Source organism: Crocuta crocuta, unplaced genomic scaffold, assembly GCF_008692635.1.
Source record: "Crocuta crocuta isolate KB4526 unplaced genomic scaffold, BGI_CrCroc_1.0 scaffold68, whole genome shotgun sequence".
Taxonomy (NCBI): domain Eukaryota; kingdom Metazoa; phylum Chordata; class Mammalia; order Carnivora; family Hyaenidae; genus Crocuta; species Crocuta crocuta.
Window position 1 is genome coordinate 3,444,717 of NW_027532426.1, and position 15,371 is coordinate 3,460,087.

At 58.4% G+C, this 15,371-nt stretch overlaps 1 protein-coding gene across 1 annotated transcript in view; it reads left to right on the forward strand.

Annotated features, from left to right (window-relative positions):
• Positions 1-15,371, forward strand: part of SRCIN1 (SRC kinase signaling inhibitor 1) — a 67,138-nt gene that overhangs the window by 25,150 nt on the left and 26,617 nt on the right. Inside the window, 7 exon segments of the mRNA XM_077779291.1 lie at positions 133-434; positions 3,446-3,544; positions 9,427-9,450; positions 13,132-13,327; positions 13,958-14,156; positions 14,565-14,658; positions 15,161-15,370. Coding sequence (XP_077635417.1) covers positions 133-434; positions 3,446-3,544; positions 9,427-9,450; positions 13,132-13,327; positions 13,958-14,156; positions 14,565-14,658; positions 15,161-15,370 — 1,124 coding nt within the window.

Below are 15,371 nucleotides of genomic sequence, written 5' to 3' on the forward strand. Positions count from 1 at the left end.
CCCTGGTCGCAGCCCGGGGGGCCTCTTGCCCGGCCTTAGACCTGTCCCTCCCAGCAGTGACCCCGGGGAGGGCCGGGCAGCCCCGTGCTGGACGCCCGGTGACCCCGCCGTGCCCCCTCTCCCCTCTCGCAGATCCGGAGCGGAGCAGCCCCCCCATGCTGTCTGCTGATGATGCGGAGTACCCGCGGGAGTACCGGACCCTGGGGGGCGGGGGCGGCGCGGGCGGCGGGGGCCGGCGCTTCTCCAACGTGGGGCTGGTGCACACGTCGGAGCGGAGGCACACGGTGATCGCCGCCCAGAGCCTGGAGGCGCTCAGCGGGCTCCAGAAGGCGGATGCGGACCGCAAGCGCGATGCGTTCATGGACCACCTGAAGAACAAGTACCCCCAGCACGCCCTGGCCCTGCGCGGTCAGCAGGACAGGATGCGAGAGCAGGTGAGTGGGGGCTGGCCGTGGGCTGGGGAGGGCATCTGGCGCCGTGCTTGCCTGCCCCCCAGGCTCATCCCCATTCCCAGAGGCATCTGAGGAGAGAGCGGGAAGGGGGTGGCGGGGAGTTGGCCTGGTTGGCCTTTTCTGGAGCCTGGGAAAGAAGGAGGGGGTGAGGGCTCAGCCTCCACACCGCTGGGTCAGGGAGTTGGGAGCACTGGATTGAGCAGAGAGGCAGAGATGCTGCTGGACTGGGCAGAAGGGCAGGAAGGCTGTCTTGGAGGCCAAAGATGTGGTGGGGAGGAGGAGGACACAGTCTCAGGGGCTGACTGTTTTGAGCCTGAAGGTCCTTCCAGCCTGGAGTTGAGGCTCTTGGGGCTGGCACCTCTGTGACGTGGCCCCCTTGGGAGCCTCCATAGGCTGGGTCTGAGCCTATGGTCTCAGCCCCTGAAAGAACAGAGCCCAGAACTCTTGGGGCCTTTGATCTCTTCCCTCTCTGTTCCTTCCCCCCAAGACTCGCTGTGTGACTTCGAGCTAGAGGCTGCCTCTCTCCGTGCCTTGGCTTCTCTCCTGCCATCAGTAAGGCTTACAGAGGAGTCAGGGTCCCTGCCTCTAGACCAGGGCCTGTCTTCTTCTATATGGGGTGGGATACTTACTTGTAAACCTCTCCCAGATCCTTGGGTCCCTGGATGCACCTCTCCATTCAACTATGACCTTCTTGTCTGTAGGAAAGTTCTTTCTTGGGGCTAGCCTTCTGCCTACAGTCTCACATTGGCGAGATGCCTTGATGGCTGCTGAGACCCAGGCATTGTCCATGGGGAGAAGGGAAGTGGGGGAGGGGAGTACATTCATCCACACTATTGCAGTCAAGCCTGGGGTTGTCAGCCCCGGCTCACACACCTTTCTTGCTCTGTCCCCCTTCCCAGGTACTGCTGGGTGTGGCTGGGAAAGGGGAAGAGTGTCCCCATTCCTATTGTCACAGCAGGGAACAGGGACACATTGCAGGTGGCCCCTGGTGTCGCCTCCAGTTCGGTCTTGCTTTTGCCTTTCCCCAGCTTCAGAGTCCTCCTAGGAGCAAAGCTCTGATTGCAATAGGGGACAGTTGCAGCTGGAGATATGGCCCTCACCCTCAGGAAGCCCCTCTCAGCGGGTTCCTTCTGTGTGCTCTGGCTTGGGAGGAGGGGCGGGGCATTTGTGACCTGGAGGAGGTGGAAGAAGGGTTACACTGAAGGATGAGGGGGCAGAGTCGGCTGGGAGAGGGTTTGGAGGAGAGGAGACCAGGTGAGCAGGCCTGGTCAGGAAAGGACTCCTGGAGAAGGAGGGGCCTAAACTAGGTTTAGAAGGACGAAAGGGGTCTGAATGGGCATCGAGGAAGAGAATGTCATTTTAGGAGGAGGGAAGATTGCGAGGCCAGCATGGTCCTGAGTTGGTTTGGGGACCGCTACAGAAGCCCACCTGACTGGTGCAGAAGGGAGGCAGTGGGAGGTGTGGGGGCAGACTGGAAAAGTGGGGCCAGATGGCGGTGGCTAGGAGGGCTTGGTTGTTTTTGGGTGGTGAATAGGGGAAGAAGGAGAGGAGGAAGAGAATGTGTTAGAGAGGGTGAAAAGACGGAGGGTTGGAGAGAAGACTGAGCAAGGCTTGTTTGCTGCCTGGACGGAGGAGCCAAAGACAGAAAATCTGGGTGGCAGGGAGCTGTCGGTGCCTTGGGGAGGAATAAGTGGGTGGAAGGGAAATGTTGGGGGGGGGACTGGAATACGGGAGGTGAGTTTCACAGGGATTGTCCATTGGGGCGCCATAGGTACGGCCCAAGACTGGATGGACAGTACCTTCAGGAGAACAGTTGGGCATAATCAGGGCAGAATGGCAGCGGTACCCGAGGCATAAGCACTGCCACCACGGCAGAATGGAGTCTGACAGGGGAGAGGGCCATGACAGTGTGGAGGAGGAGGAGAAAGGCCCCGCAGAAGAACCACCAGCGCTTTAGAAGTCAAGAGTGTGGGGGAGAAACAGCCATCATCAGCACCGGCTGGGACCTGTGTGTGTCCAGAGGCTCCCCCTCGTTTCTCATGGTGTGATGAAGGTCAGGGCCAGCTTCAGGGGTTGAGGAGATTGGAGGTGGCGGGAAAGCTGTGGCACAGAGCAGTCTGGGAGGTTTGGCCATAAAAAGATGATGACAGCAGGGGTGATGGCCTTAAGGGGCAGCAGGCCCGAGAGGCAAGATATGGGTGCGTTTGAGGGCCTCAGGCGTGTCGGGCACATTCGCTGGCACAGATTGGCACTCAGCAAACACTTGGTAAATGAGTCAAAGCACAGCAACTCGCTCACAAATTCATTCCTTGGTTCATTCACTCATTCATTCCGTCGAGTAGAGTGAGTGGGTAGGATCTACAGACGTCTCCCTTGCCATGGAGGGCTCGGTGCCTGAGCGTGGCGCCGGCTGGGTGAATGTTAGTGGAATGAATGAAGGTGAATGAATTTGGCGATGCCGAGGCCGGGGAAGGCCTTGGGGGAAAGGTCCTGGGGTAATGGGTTTCAAGTCTTAGGTGTGGTGTGGCCTTGGGTTGGGAGACAGCAGGGAAGAAAGAGGTGCTGTCAGCGCAGAGGCAAGTGGGGGTGAGGACCCCTGCGGACGGGTTCCCATCTCTGTGAGGTACGAGGTGAATCCTCTGTGCACAGGAAACGAGGAGCTGGAGGAGCGGACAGGCGAGGAACAGCAGAGTGTACAGGGAGGCAGTAAAAAAATTGAAGAAAGCGAATTCAGGCATATTTGACAGAGGAGACCCTCTCCTGGGCTCAGGCAGCCCCCAGTCAGACATAAGAGAAACATCCGGAAACAGACCAGGGGCTCTAGTTAGAGATCCAGCCTTGGGCAGGGAACCAGCCAGTGGGGCAATGTCCCTCTGGGGTGTGAGGTCCATGCCAAAGCTTGCCCCAGGAATGTCCCTCCCCGCCCCGTCACAGTCCCCCCAGCGGCTCCTGCCCGCTCCCCCTAATGGGGTGTCCCCCCTTCGCACACACAGGTTGGCGGCTGGACCGTGGACCCCGTGTGCCTCCTCAGCTCCCTCTGCTCCCACCTCCATGGCGACTCCGCCCCCTCCGGGGCTGGCCAGCCGGCCCAGGTGAGTCACCCACTTCCCTCACACCCCCCAAACCCCTGGAGGAGTTTGGCTTTGGGGAAGACTTTTTTTTTTTTTTTTTGAGAGAGAAGATACCCAGGACTTTAATTTTGCATCCCTTTCTTTTACATAGGAGCCTCTGATTTCAGGAGACTCCTATCCCCCGTTCTCTCCCCCGATTACCTGATTCCGAACACTGCCTCCCCCAACGGTTTGGCTTTGGGGAAGGATTTTTTGAGGAGGAGTACTCAGGTTTTGAAAACACTTTTTGCATTCTTTTCTCCTTTAAACAGGAGACTCTTGTGCCCTGTACTCCGTTCCCACCCCCACAGCAGACCACCATCTCACTCCCATATCCCCACCCTACCTTCCCATCTCTGAGCAGAACCAACCTCCCCCTGATGTCTTACCATCACGAAGTTCTTCACAGTGTCTCTCTACCACCCTTCTCGGTATGTTCAAGGCTTAGTTTCCAGTTTTAATTTGAGAGGACTTTGGCATCTAGCTATTTGTTCTGAGTTTGTTCCCTAATTCCTCATCAAGCCTCGGTTTCCCTGATGGGACGATGGGTCGCAGCCTAGACAGGAGCACACTTAGGCAGGGCTTGGGTTCCCAGCCCAGGCCCGGGCCTTGCCATGGGAGGAAAGTAGGCACCTGGGGCCCAAACAGGGAGGAGGGGTCAGGGAGTCAGAGTTGCAGCAGGGAAGGGGCAACCCCCAAGGGGCCTTGGCTTGAAGGCGTTCAGCTCTAGGAGGCAGAGGAGATGCAGAAACAAGGAATCCAATGGGTAGCATGGGTACCAGCTTCACTTCCTCACACGTTCTGCTCCCCCGGGGACAGGCAGTCAGGCTTGACTTTTTCAAGGAGAATTAGAAGGAAAGATGTGACAGCCTAGGAAAGGACAAGGCTCCAGAGCACGGACGTTTTAGCGGAGTGTAACTCAAGTCTAGTGACAGATTGGCACGCTCGGCATCACCCACAGGGCATTCAGCCCACTTCCCTGCCTGGCTCTCAGCCCCATCTTGACTGAACTTCGGGGAACAAAGATGTGTCTGCCCCCAAGGCTGGATGGCAAATGGGATAGACTTGTCCTGTGGGGCCAAGTGCACATGGAGGCTAAAACGGGGCTGGTACAGGGACGGGGATGGGGCAGAGGACAGGCACAGGGTGCCTGGAGCATACAGAGGCCTCCCCAGATGATGTGGTTGACAGAGAGGAGTGAGGCTGAGCTTGGTGAGCTCAGATGTCCCTGGTCATGGGGTTCTAGGCCTGTCCACATCTGGAATTTGCTCTGATAGAGGAAATTCCATCAGAGTTTGAAAAGACCCTGACCCCAGGGCTGTGTCATTACAGAGGAAAGCGGCTGTTCATAGGCTCTTGTCATCACTTGCTACTCAGTGCTTAGCAGACTTCCCCGTGGCTGAGGCTGAGGCTTCTTTATGTAAAGTGCAGGATCAGAGAGTGTCAGCGAATGCCAGAATTACACAGCAGGACGAGAGATCGGAGGCCATCAAGGAAGCTTAGGTGCCCTAGGCCTCCCGGGCTTGGCTGGGAATGGAGTCATTGGAGAGTTGAGGAGGGCAGCGGCGCACAGCTGAGACCCTGATGGGGAGAGGCCATGAACAGGAGGGTGACATGTCAGGAGGCAGGACACTCTTCCCCCCAACCGTAGGCCAGACCTTTGGGAGCGGGAGCCTAAAGAGGACTCTGGGAGAGGCCCAGAAGCTAGACTCCAAGCCGCAGCCCCTCCCCCACTTCCACTAGACTGCCTAACCTCCCTCCCTCCTTCTGCAACCCGAGTCCCGGGCGGCGGGCCGGCGTATCGGGTGACCGCGGCGACGCAGCCACCAGCCTCCGCGGATCCTNTTGCGTTGGAGGGGTAGGAGGGGAGGGTGTCGATGGGCATACCTGGGGGCAGGGTCGTGAATATGCGTCGTGGTGGGAGGCTAGCCACGCGGGGGCACATCAGGTAGCCCTGGGGGGCTGGTGTTTACGTGGACTAGTGTTCACGGGAGTTAAGAGGTGGGTGTGTGCGCTGGTGCACGCGGAGCCAGGGGACTAAGGAGCGGGTGGTGCGACCCGTTTGCTTGTCCTCCCTTCCCTGGAGGATGCGTCGTCGGGGCTCGAGGTCAAGGAGGGGTCACGCAACTCGCCTAGCCTACAGGGGACGCCTGCCCGAGGAGGCGAGAGAGACCTCAGCTGGCTGGACTCAGGCTCCCAGGGGGCACGGCCCGCCCCTCCCAGGGCTCAGCCCCGAGACCGGGATCAGCTGCAGGGGGAGGAAAGACCCCTACTAAGGGCTCTTAAGGTGGGGAAGGGAGGGGGTTAACTCTTCAGCCCCCCCCCCCACCCCCAGGGAAGAAGCTATTTCCTCTTCTCACCTGGGAGTTTGAGGACTCCCCTGCCTTGCTTCTTTGGGTCTCTGGGAAGCTCCCCCTCCCGCCTTTCTGAAAGCCTTTTCCCTGGAGAGTGAATGCTTGGCTTCCAGATCTAATCCTTTAGAACACCTTTCCTTTTGCCCCCTGCTCCCGTAAGATTCTTTCCTACAAGTAATTACCCTTGGCACGGGCTCTCCCACTCAAACCTTCCTTTTTCCCACCTTCTCAGCATCCTCTGGGAAGTGGAGACCCCCCCACCTCTGAGTGTGGAGGTGGGAGAGAGCTTCTCCCTGGTATTGGAAGCGTTTGCTGGGGGCGAGGGGCCAGAGCTCTCTGGGGCTCTTCCTGCCCTTTACCCTCCTTCCAGGCGGTTTCTGGTGCTGGGAAATTCCCAGGGGAAAGGCCCAGAAGGCTGAGCAATGCTGGGTGCCAGGAGATGGTGGGAGCCGTGCCAGACAAGACTCTTCAGAGACATCCCCTCCCCTCCTAGGGACTGGTCCTGTTTCCTTCGCATTCATTCATGGTCAAATATTTGTTGAGGGCCGACTACACACAAGGCATTGTGTCAGGCACGCAGGAGGAGCACAACCAGGGAAAGGGTGAGGAGGTAGGATGGGAGAACCCCACCTTGGCAAACGGAGGGGGAGCTCTCTGCTCTCCGTCACCCAAGACTCTTTAACACCCTGGAAAGAGACAGAGACAGAGGACGGACGGCATTCCTAGGGCCTTCTCCCCACTTTTGTCCCCCTCTCCTCCCCGTCCTCCCCCCAAGGACACTGAGTTGCCAGGAGACCATGTGTCTTACTCCTGGTGGGGCCAACATAAAAGAGGATCTTTGTTCCCACTTTCTAGAGAGGCCGCAGGGCAGGACCTACTCAGCGTGCCCCACAGGCCAGAGCCCAGTCTCCGAAGTCTGATCTCAGCCTCACCCCGAGTTTGCCGAGCACAATGCAGCAGTTCTTCTGTCGTTACCCTCTAGCGGGGCTTGCCTGGCCTTTCCTGTGGCACTGAGGCTACCCTGTCCCCAGCTAGGGACCCTTCCCTTCCGGGTCTGACTGCCCCACGGATGTGCCCGGCCCTGGGAGTCTGCGGCAGGCCCGTGCCCAGGGCACAGCTGGTGTGGCTGTCGCCAGGCCCCAGAGGCACAAGGGGGCCCCAGCCACCTGCACATACTGAGTCTGATGTGTTGACCCTGGGGGCTGAGTGGGGGCGGGGGATCTTCTGCTTCCCTAACGCACAGTGTCTGGGGTGTCATAGGCAGACGACAGTGGCTCCATGGCCTGGCGAGTAGGGGGAAGGAGGGATGAGAACTTCTCTTTGTATGTGTGTATTGTGTGGGTGCTGTTTTGTGTATTTCTGCAGCTGGGGGTGTGTGTGTGCACGCACACATACCTGTGAATAGTATCCATGTCTCTGTGCGTTCGGGATGCACATGTTCGGGTGTGTGAATGGTACTGGTGCCTCCGTGTTTCTGTGAGTGGAGTCGGAGTGTGTGTGAGCAAGTCAAGGACCTGTGGGGGGTAGGTATGTGTTTGTGCATGAGTGACACTGCTCTCTGGATGAAGATCTCTTGAGTTTCTGGGGTTGTTTCTGGCCCTGGAGGGCTTCTCTCCAAGTGCTTGTGTCCTTTTGTGAGTGTGTTTTTGTTACTCTGGGTGTATCTGTGGCGATGTCCTTATCCGAGAACATCTGAGAGTCTGTGCTCAGCTCCGCGTGGGGCCTGCGTATCTCGGGGCACCGTGGGTGGCCTGTCCGTACGCTGTGTGGTGGTGGCAGTAGAGGAGGGACGGCGGCCTTCTCTGCAGAGCCGTCCATCACTGCCAGGCCTGCAGACATGACTCCCATCCTAAACCTTCCCGTGCCCTCTGCCTGGCTCTGCCTGCCCCCCCTTCGTCCACTCCCTCTGCTACCCCTCCCCTTCCCAAGGCCACGGGCAGCTGTGGCTAGGACCCGTTACTCCAGCCTCTTGCCTCCTCTCCCCTCGGCACCTGTGGGCAGCCCCTGGCACCCATGGGGGTGGCGTGTGTCCATAGATTGTTCTAGGCATTGGCTGGGGCACAGACTTTGCTGTCCCCTTCCCTTGCCTGGCATGTGACTGTCTTTTGTGTCTCTTGGAGCCACTGCTGGGGGTAGAGATGGGAATTGTAACTTGGACAGGGATGGCCCTGGGGAGTGAATCTTCACCCCAGCCCGAGCCTGGCATCACCCCCGCTCGGGTCTAACTCGGGTAAAGCCTCCATCCCAGCAGCACCCCTTGCTTCCGCCTCCAACCTACTCCTCTCAGCCGTGAAAGCATTCAGGTGCCACAGGGTACCTCTCCGTGATGTCCTGCCCTTATCAGGAACACTCAGTGTCCCTCTTCTCTGCCAGTGGCTCTGAGGCCGGTGGATCTTGTCTGCTTGTGCCAGGCACCCCAGTGCCAGGCCATCTGCTGCCTCTGTCTCCCTGCTGAGGCTGGCACCGGTCAGCAGGGTGCCCTCAGCTTTGCCAAGAACCAGCCCAGCCTCTGGCCTCCTCCCTTGTCCTTAGCCATCTGGAAGGGCCTTCTGGTCTCTAGGGAAGACAGGGTGACCCTAGGGCGTTGTGAATGAGGAGGAGCCTGAGGTCCCCTACTCTGGGGTGCAGGGAGCCTTCCTCATCTCTCCAACCAGAGGACACTGTCCACACTCCCAGTCTCTACAGCCCCCCTTGCTGCCCCTGGCTCCCCATTCATTGCCCAGTACTGCGAAGTGACGGACACTGTCCACTTTGCTCTGTAAATCCAGTCCATTGTGGTACACAGGCCTCCCTGCCCTGGCCTTGCCCCCCCCTTCCACCTCCTGCTGTATCAATCCCCCCCTCCATCGGACTCCAGTCCTGACCCCACAGTGCTTCATTCAGATATTTCCTGCCTGTCCCCCTAGTGAAGTCTAAATCGAAGCCCATCCAGCTGGCCCCAGCCCCTCTTTGCGGCCCAACCTGCTACCTTCCCAGGCCTCGCGCCCCAGCCAGACTGGACTAGCGACGATTCCCTCCACGGACTCCCTGCTTGCCTGCCCTGGGCCCTTGCCCGTGCTGTCCCCTCTGCTCAGCATGCCTTTCCTCCCAATCTCTAGCTGCTCCTTTTTTCGAGACCCAGCTCAAATGTCACCTCTTCCGGGAAGTTTCTCCTGGCCCGCCACAACCAGATGCCGCTTCTTTGACCCCACAGCTCCGATTCATTTCTCCCAGTGTCTCATGGTCATCGGTGCCTTTTCTACCCATAACTCTCTGAGTTACCATGACTGGAAGGCGTGGCTTGTGCATATCTGGAATGGTTGTCCCTTGTCCCTGGAGCCTGCCCAGGGCTGGCCTGGGTCTCAGGAGGGAATGGGATGTACCAGGTACTGCTTCCTTGCTGTTCCTGGGAGGGGCAGAGGGCCCTCGTCCCAAGGCTGAGTGCTGAGCTCAGAGGGTCTCTAACCCACCTCCACCCCTACTCTCCCCTCCCCACCCCCGCATAACCATCTCTTCTCTTATTTCCATCAGCAGCCAAACTACTGGAGTTTCAAGGTCAGTGTGTGTGCTTCTGCTTCCGTGACAACTGCATGTGCTCTCCTGCCCCTGGCCCCCCCTGCACATGCTTTGCACAGGGGTGTGCATCTGCACGGGACCTTCTGGTGTGGGCGGCGGGCTTTGGGGCTGCAGGCTGTGGCTGCTGCTTTGAGAGAGTCGGGGTTCGCCTGCCAGGGGCTCGTGGATCCCGAGTGGGAGTTTGGGCCACCCCTGCTGGGGGTCTAGGCTGGGGGTACTTAGGCTTTCCCAGGCTGGGAGGGGCATTTTGGAATGAGAGAGAGGCCTCCTTACATTTGCCTCCGTCTGGAGACACCGCTGGCTCCGAGGCAGGGACCTGGAACCCCATGATCTTGTTGAGGGTCCTCTTCTCTGGACTCAGCTTTCATCTTCCAGGGAGGCATTGGGTGTGTGATGCGCCCCTCATCCCTTTCCTCCTTGGCACTATGGGGAGCTGGCCAGTGCCAGGCAAGAGACTCACAGCTCTGCACCCCAAACCTGTTGCCCAAGTGGAGGGCTAAGCGCAGGGATGAGTGCCTTCCTGCCTCCCCTGGACAGTTTGGACTGTCCACAGCTGGAGAGCTCTCTGCCCCTTCTGGTGGCATCCTGCTGAGCCCCGGGGTAGCGCCCTTGGGTGCCTCCTCTGCCCAGAACCGAACCAAGCTAGGCTGCCACCTGTGCCCCTGAGTCTCCGACCCTCCAAGTCCCAGGCATCGTGACAAGGGGTGTGAGGCATCCATCCCCAACTCCCCAGGTGTCATCTCGCTCCACGCATCTTGTTTGCGTGCATGCTCCCGGAGAGAAGTCCTTGAATCAGAGAAATCATGGAGTCATAGACTCATGATGTCAGGCCTATAACTGTTTTGGAGGAAGCAGCAGAACGTAATGGTTTGATGCACGGGTCCAAGAACCCAGAGGTGTATTCCAGTCTGTTATTGAACTAGCTGAGCGACCAGAAGCAACTTATAGAATCCCCTGGGCCTCAGTTTCTCCTCTGTAAAATGGAACAACAATATCTGCATCATAGTATTGGTGTAAAGATAGAAGAGATGAGATACTGCACGTCCTAATCACAGGGCCTGGCTCCTGGCGAACCTTCTATGATAGTTCACCTCATTAGCTCTTAGAATCACAGAAACTGACTGGATTCCCAAATCAGAATCCCCTTGGGAACTTGTCAAAAATCTTGAACTCCAGGCTCCAACCCCCAGAGATTTGGGTTCAGTGAATGTGGGGGACCCAGTGAGGATGTTTTTAAAAGCTCCCAAGTGAATCTGCCCCAGTTGGTGGACAGCCTTTGGAAACCTTGGATCCTAGTGCGGCCGTCCCCACTCAGGGTCCCCTCTGCCTGATCTCTGACCAGGAGTCATGGGCTCCTTGATGGAATACTTCCAGTGACAGGCGCGCACCGGCTCCCACAGCAGCCCCTTCCTATCTTCGGAGAGCGCTGCTTGAATGACCGTTTTCTCCTCCTGTCACCTCCTTCGTAGACAGGAAGTCCTGGATGTCTCACTTTTTTCTGCCTTCTTGACTCAGCCCAGGACTAGAGAGAAGTGCTAATGGGCTTTCTCTCTTCCCAAGAGGGTTTTTGACAAAGGCTGTGAGAATGGAAAGGTGCACATAGGGCCAAGATGGAGACAGGCACTAGCAGCGCAGGGATTGTGGCTGTCTCTTCTCCCAAGGGTTGCTCGGACAGGGTCCTGCTTTCTCTGCAGTCAGCAGACCCTCAAATCCCCCACTTCCTTCTGGCCCCTGCTCCATCTTCTTACTGGCACCTCACCTGTGTCCCCAGGCACTGTGGCCACCCCCTACTCATCATCCCTGCTAGCTGCCTCATTCTGCCTGAATTCTGTAGGCCCCCCTCCACTTCAGCCTGGCAGCCACTGGCCTTTCCGTTGCCTGGCAACCTCATGGCCACCAGACCTGTCCTGCTTCCCCACACTGCTTCGGGGCTGAAGGTGAGAGAGAGGGGCACAGGCTGGCACCGGTGATCAGCCTGGAGCTGAGTCGTGGGGTCCAAAGTCTGGGTATATGTGCCCCCCACGTGGGCTTAGTTCCTACGTTTGCCCTTCCTCCTCCACTGACCCATGCCCACTCACTGATCAAGGCATCGTGCTTCAGACTGAATCCCCCCCTGAGGTCTCCAAATCTGACCTTCTGCCTGCCCAAGCCTTCCAGGCCACTTCGGGCACAGCCGGGCACATTGCCCATCAGAGGAAGATGCGTTCTCTTTTCCAGAGTGCTAATCCAATGGGAACATTAAATTGAGTTAATATGAAGATGGAGATTAATTAGGGGCTAATCAGGATTTGGGGAAGGAGGAAGCTGAGGAGAATAAATGATTCCTTTTTAGAGATACTTTTACTTTTGTTAATTATAAAAGTGATACATTCAGATTGTGCAAAATTCACCCAGCAGAGAAACGTATAAAAGAGAAAGCTTTGTCTCAATCCTGACTTAACCAATGTTAATGGCTTTCAGCGACTTGTTAAAAACAGACAACTTATTTTATAGAAAAGTACAATTGGACAACGTGATTTTATCCTTGATAATATATGTAAATATAATAGATACACATGTATATCCTACATAACACAGAATGTACATAACATAGATCTGACTTATTATCTTCTCCCTTAAACAATGGAGTTTCTGACAGCACCCAGGTTTAAGGGAAGGGGCTGGGGCAGAATGGCAGGAGCTGTGACCCTGAGTGATAGTCCCAGCCTTCAGCCAAATGTAGGCTCTTAAAGTGTAATGGAAATCATGGTGACCCCTCCCTGGAGGGGAGAGTAATCAAGCTGTCCCTGGGGCAAGGGATGGGTCACTGGGTGACCCCCTTCCCTAGCCCCAGCCAGCTAGCACCCTCAGCTATAGCTTCAGGGCAAGGGGCTGCCATGCTGGGCACTGGGGGGGAGGCCTTTCCAGGAGGCAAGCCAGGCCAGGTGGCTGTGTGGCAGCATGTGCCTCTTGCAGGGAGGGGCTGAGGCCGGGCACATAGGCCACGTGCTCATGGGGACCACACCAGGCTTAGCATGTACATTGCAGGTAGTAGGCAGGGTCTGTCTGAAACCAGAGTCGAGCTAGCCTTGGGATGGTTTTCCCAGCCACCCTAAGTCAAGGATATTGTGTCCCTCTATGAGGGCCCCTACCTCACAGAGCTGGGATCCTGGGGCCCCCATACTTTTTACTTCCTCCCTGGGCCCTGCTTCCTGCCCCCAGCCAACCCTCTGAACTCCACGAAGGATAAATTCGCCGCTCAGAAACCCGCCGCTTAATTAATGTCTGGAACTAATGCCCCAATTTGCTCAATGATTCTGCTGCTCACCTCAGTGACAAATTTGTGTTGTTCTTTGGAAGCTTAAAATAGCAGGCGTGCCCTGGCTCCCGCTCAGAGGGTTTCTTGTCTGGCTTCCCAGGTTGCCTGAGTCCTTTGCTCACTCCTTACCTGCTGGGTGTCCTAGGGAGGCCAAGGCCCTAAGTGACTGGGGAACTCTCCTGTAGCCACACAGCGAGTCTGGAATCCAGGAGACTGGTGTGTGTGTGTGTGTGTGTGTGTGTGTGTGTGTGTGTGTGTGTGAGACTGACTGGCCAGCAGGGGCTCCTTATGCCCAGATAGGGGCAATGGGCAGAGTGAAGGGGCTCATGTTTGATTCCTCTCATCCTGCCCTGCCCCTGCAGACCCGCAGCTCACGCCACACTCAGGGAGCCCAGCCCGGGCTGGCAGACCAGGCAGCCAAGCTGTCGTACGCCTCGGCTGAGTCGCTGGAGACCATGTCGGAGGCGGAGCTGCCCCTGGGCTTCAGTAGGATGAACCGCTTCCGCCAGAGCCTGCCCCTCTCCCGCTCTGCCAGCCAGGCCAAGCTGCGCTCGCCAGGTACTGCTAGCCCAGCCCAGCCCAGCCCTGGCCACTGGCTCCTCCCTCTGCGCTGTTCACCCTGAAACCCTCTTAACCGCCCCCCCATTCCATCTCTTCTAAGCCGAGCCCCTGCCTCCCTTCCCACATTCCCACTTCCCTGCCCCCCAGCAGTCTTCTCCCCTTGGGGCCTCTTCCCAGCCCTTCTGTCTCTCACCCCGTCCCTCTCTCAGCACCGCCTGCCCTGCCCCTTGCTCTCCCAGCCTCCTCTCTCCTTCATCCCCTTCGCCAGCCGCCTCTTCCTTCATTCCCCTCAGCAACGACTCCCTTTCAGTTTCTGGCGCACCTGCCCCTGTACCCCCTCCCCCCGCCCCCATTTCATTTCCTCGTCCAGGCTGCTACCTGCCTGGGGTGGAGGAGGTGCTGGAGAGGAGCGCAGCATGAGGAGTGCCTGGGTGCACCTGCACTCCGGGGCCGCATCTGGCCTCAGACCCTGCCTCTGTGGGACCAGCGCGGCTCCCGAAGACCCCCCTCGCTCTCCCAGACGGCGTGGTGGTGGCCGTGGTGGTGGTGGTGGTGGCGGCGGCGGCGGCGGTGGCCGCGGTGGCGGCGGCAGCAGCTCTGACAGAGAGGGCGGCGTCTCCTTCGCAGGGGTGCTGTTCCTGCAGTTCGGGGAGGAGACTCGGCGCGTGCACATCACGCACGAGGTCAGCAGCCTGGACACGCTGCACGCGCTCATCGCGCACATGTTCCCGCAGAAGCTCACCATGGGCATGCTTAAGTCGCCCAACACCGCCATCCTCATCAAAGACGAAGCTCGCAACGTCTTCTACGAGCTGGAGGACGTCCGGTGGGCGTGGCCCCGGGGCATGGGTGGGCTTCCCCAGGCTCCTCCTCTGAGGCGGGCTCGACTCCGCAGGCCTTTCCCTCCCCAGCTTCCTCCTGAGCCAACCTCAGTCCTTCCCCGCTCCTTCCTCGGTCATCTTACCGTCCCCGCCCCCCCATCATCCACACCTGCTTAGCTCATTTTGGCTTGAGCTAACCTGACGATGGCGCGCGAGGCCGAAGGGGTGGGCGGGGTGGAGGCTCTTGGGTGTGTGTTGGTGGCAGGCAGTCTGAAGCACTGAGCAAGAAGTTAGGAAGAGGTTGGGGCCCTTGGCCCCTCTTGCCACCCCTCCTGCCTCTTCCTGGAGTAGCTACCCCTCCTTATCGCAGGGCTGAGAATGGTGACCCATTGCACCTTCCCCTTCTCTCCTAGGGACATCCAGGACCGAAGTATTATCAAGATCTATAGGAAGGAGCCACTTTATGCAGCTTTTCCTGGCTCACACCTTACCAACGGGGACCTCCGGGTATGGCTGGGGATCTCCAGGGCATTGGGGAGGCTGGGCAGATGGGGTCCAGGTGCACAGAGTCTAGTTTCTTGTCACCAGGGATCAAGGCCAGTTTTGGGAGAAGGGAACATAGAGGCTGAAGCAGAGAGTAGCTTCCACCAACTGTGAGGTCATGGAGGGGTCCCTCCCCTCATGATCCCCACCTCTGCATTCAGGATTTCTCCAGCAGGCCTCTAGATATTCTAGGAGGCCTCTATCAGGGATCACTGCTTCCCTTCTTGCTTCCCCAACCCTCACCGCAGAGTGGGCTGGGGGTTGCACCTCTAGTGCCTCTCCATCTGCCATTTCCTCCATTCTGGGAGCTGTGATGGGAGAGGGGCCCAAATGCAGCAGGAGGGAGGGAAGGCAGAGTACAGAAGGGACTTCCTAAGCATCAGGGGGGAGATGTTTCCTTAAGCAAGGGGCAAGGGATCCCCTTTGTGACTAACCCTGTGAGGTTCTGGGACTGTCTCCTGCACAGAGGGAGATGGTGTATGCCTCGAGGGAGTCGTCGCCCACACGGCGTCTCAACAACCTGTCGCCGGCACCACACCTGGCGTCCAGCTCTCCGCCGCCGGGGCTGCCGTCGGGGCTGCCGTCAGGGTTGCCATCGGGGCTGCCGTCCGGGCTGCAGTCGGGCTCGCCGTCGCGCTCGCGCCTCTCCTATGCCGGGGGGCGCCCGCCCTCCTACG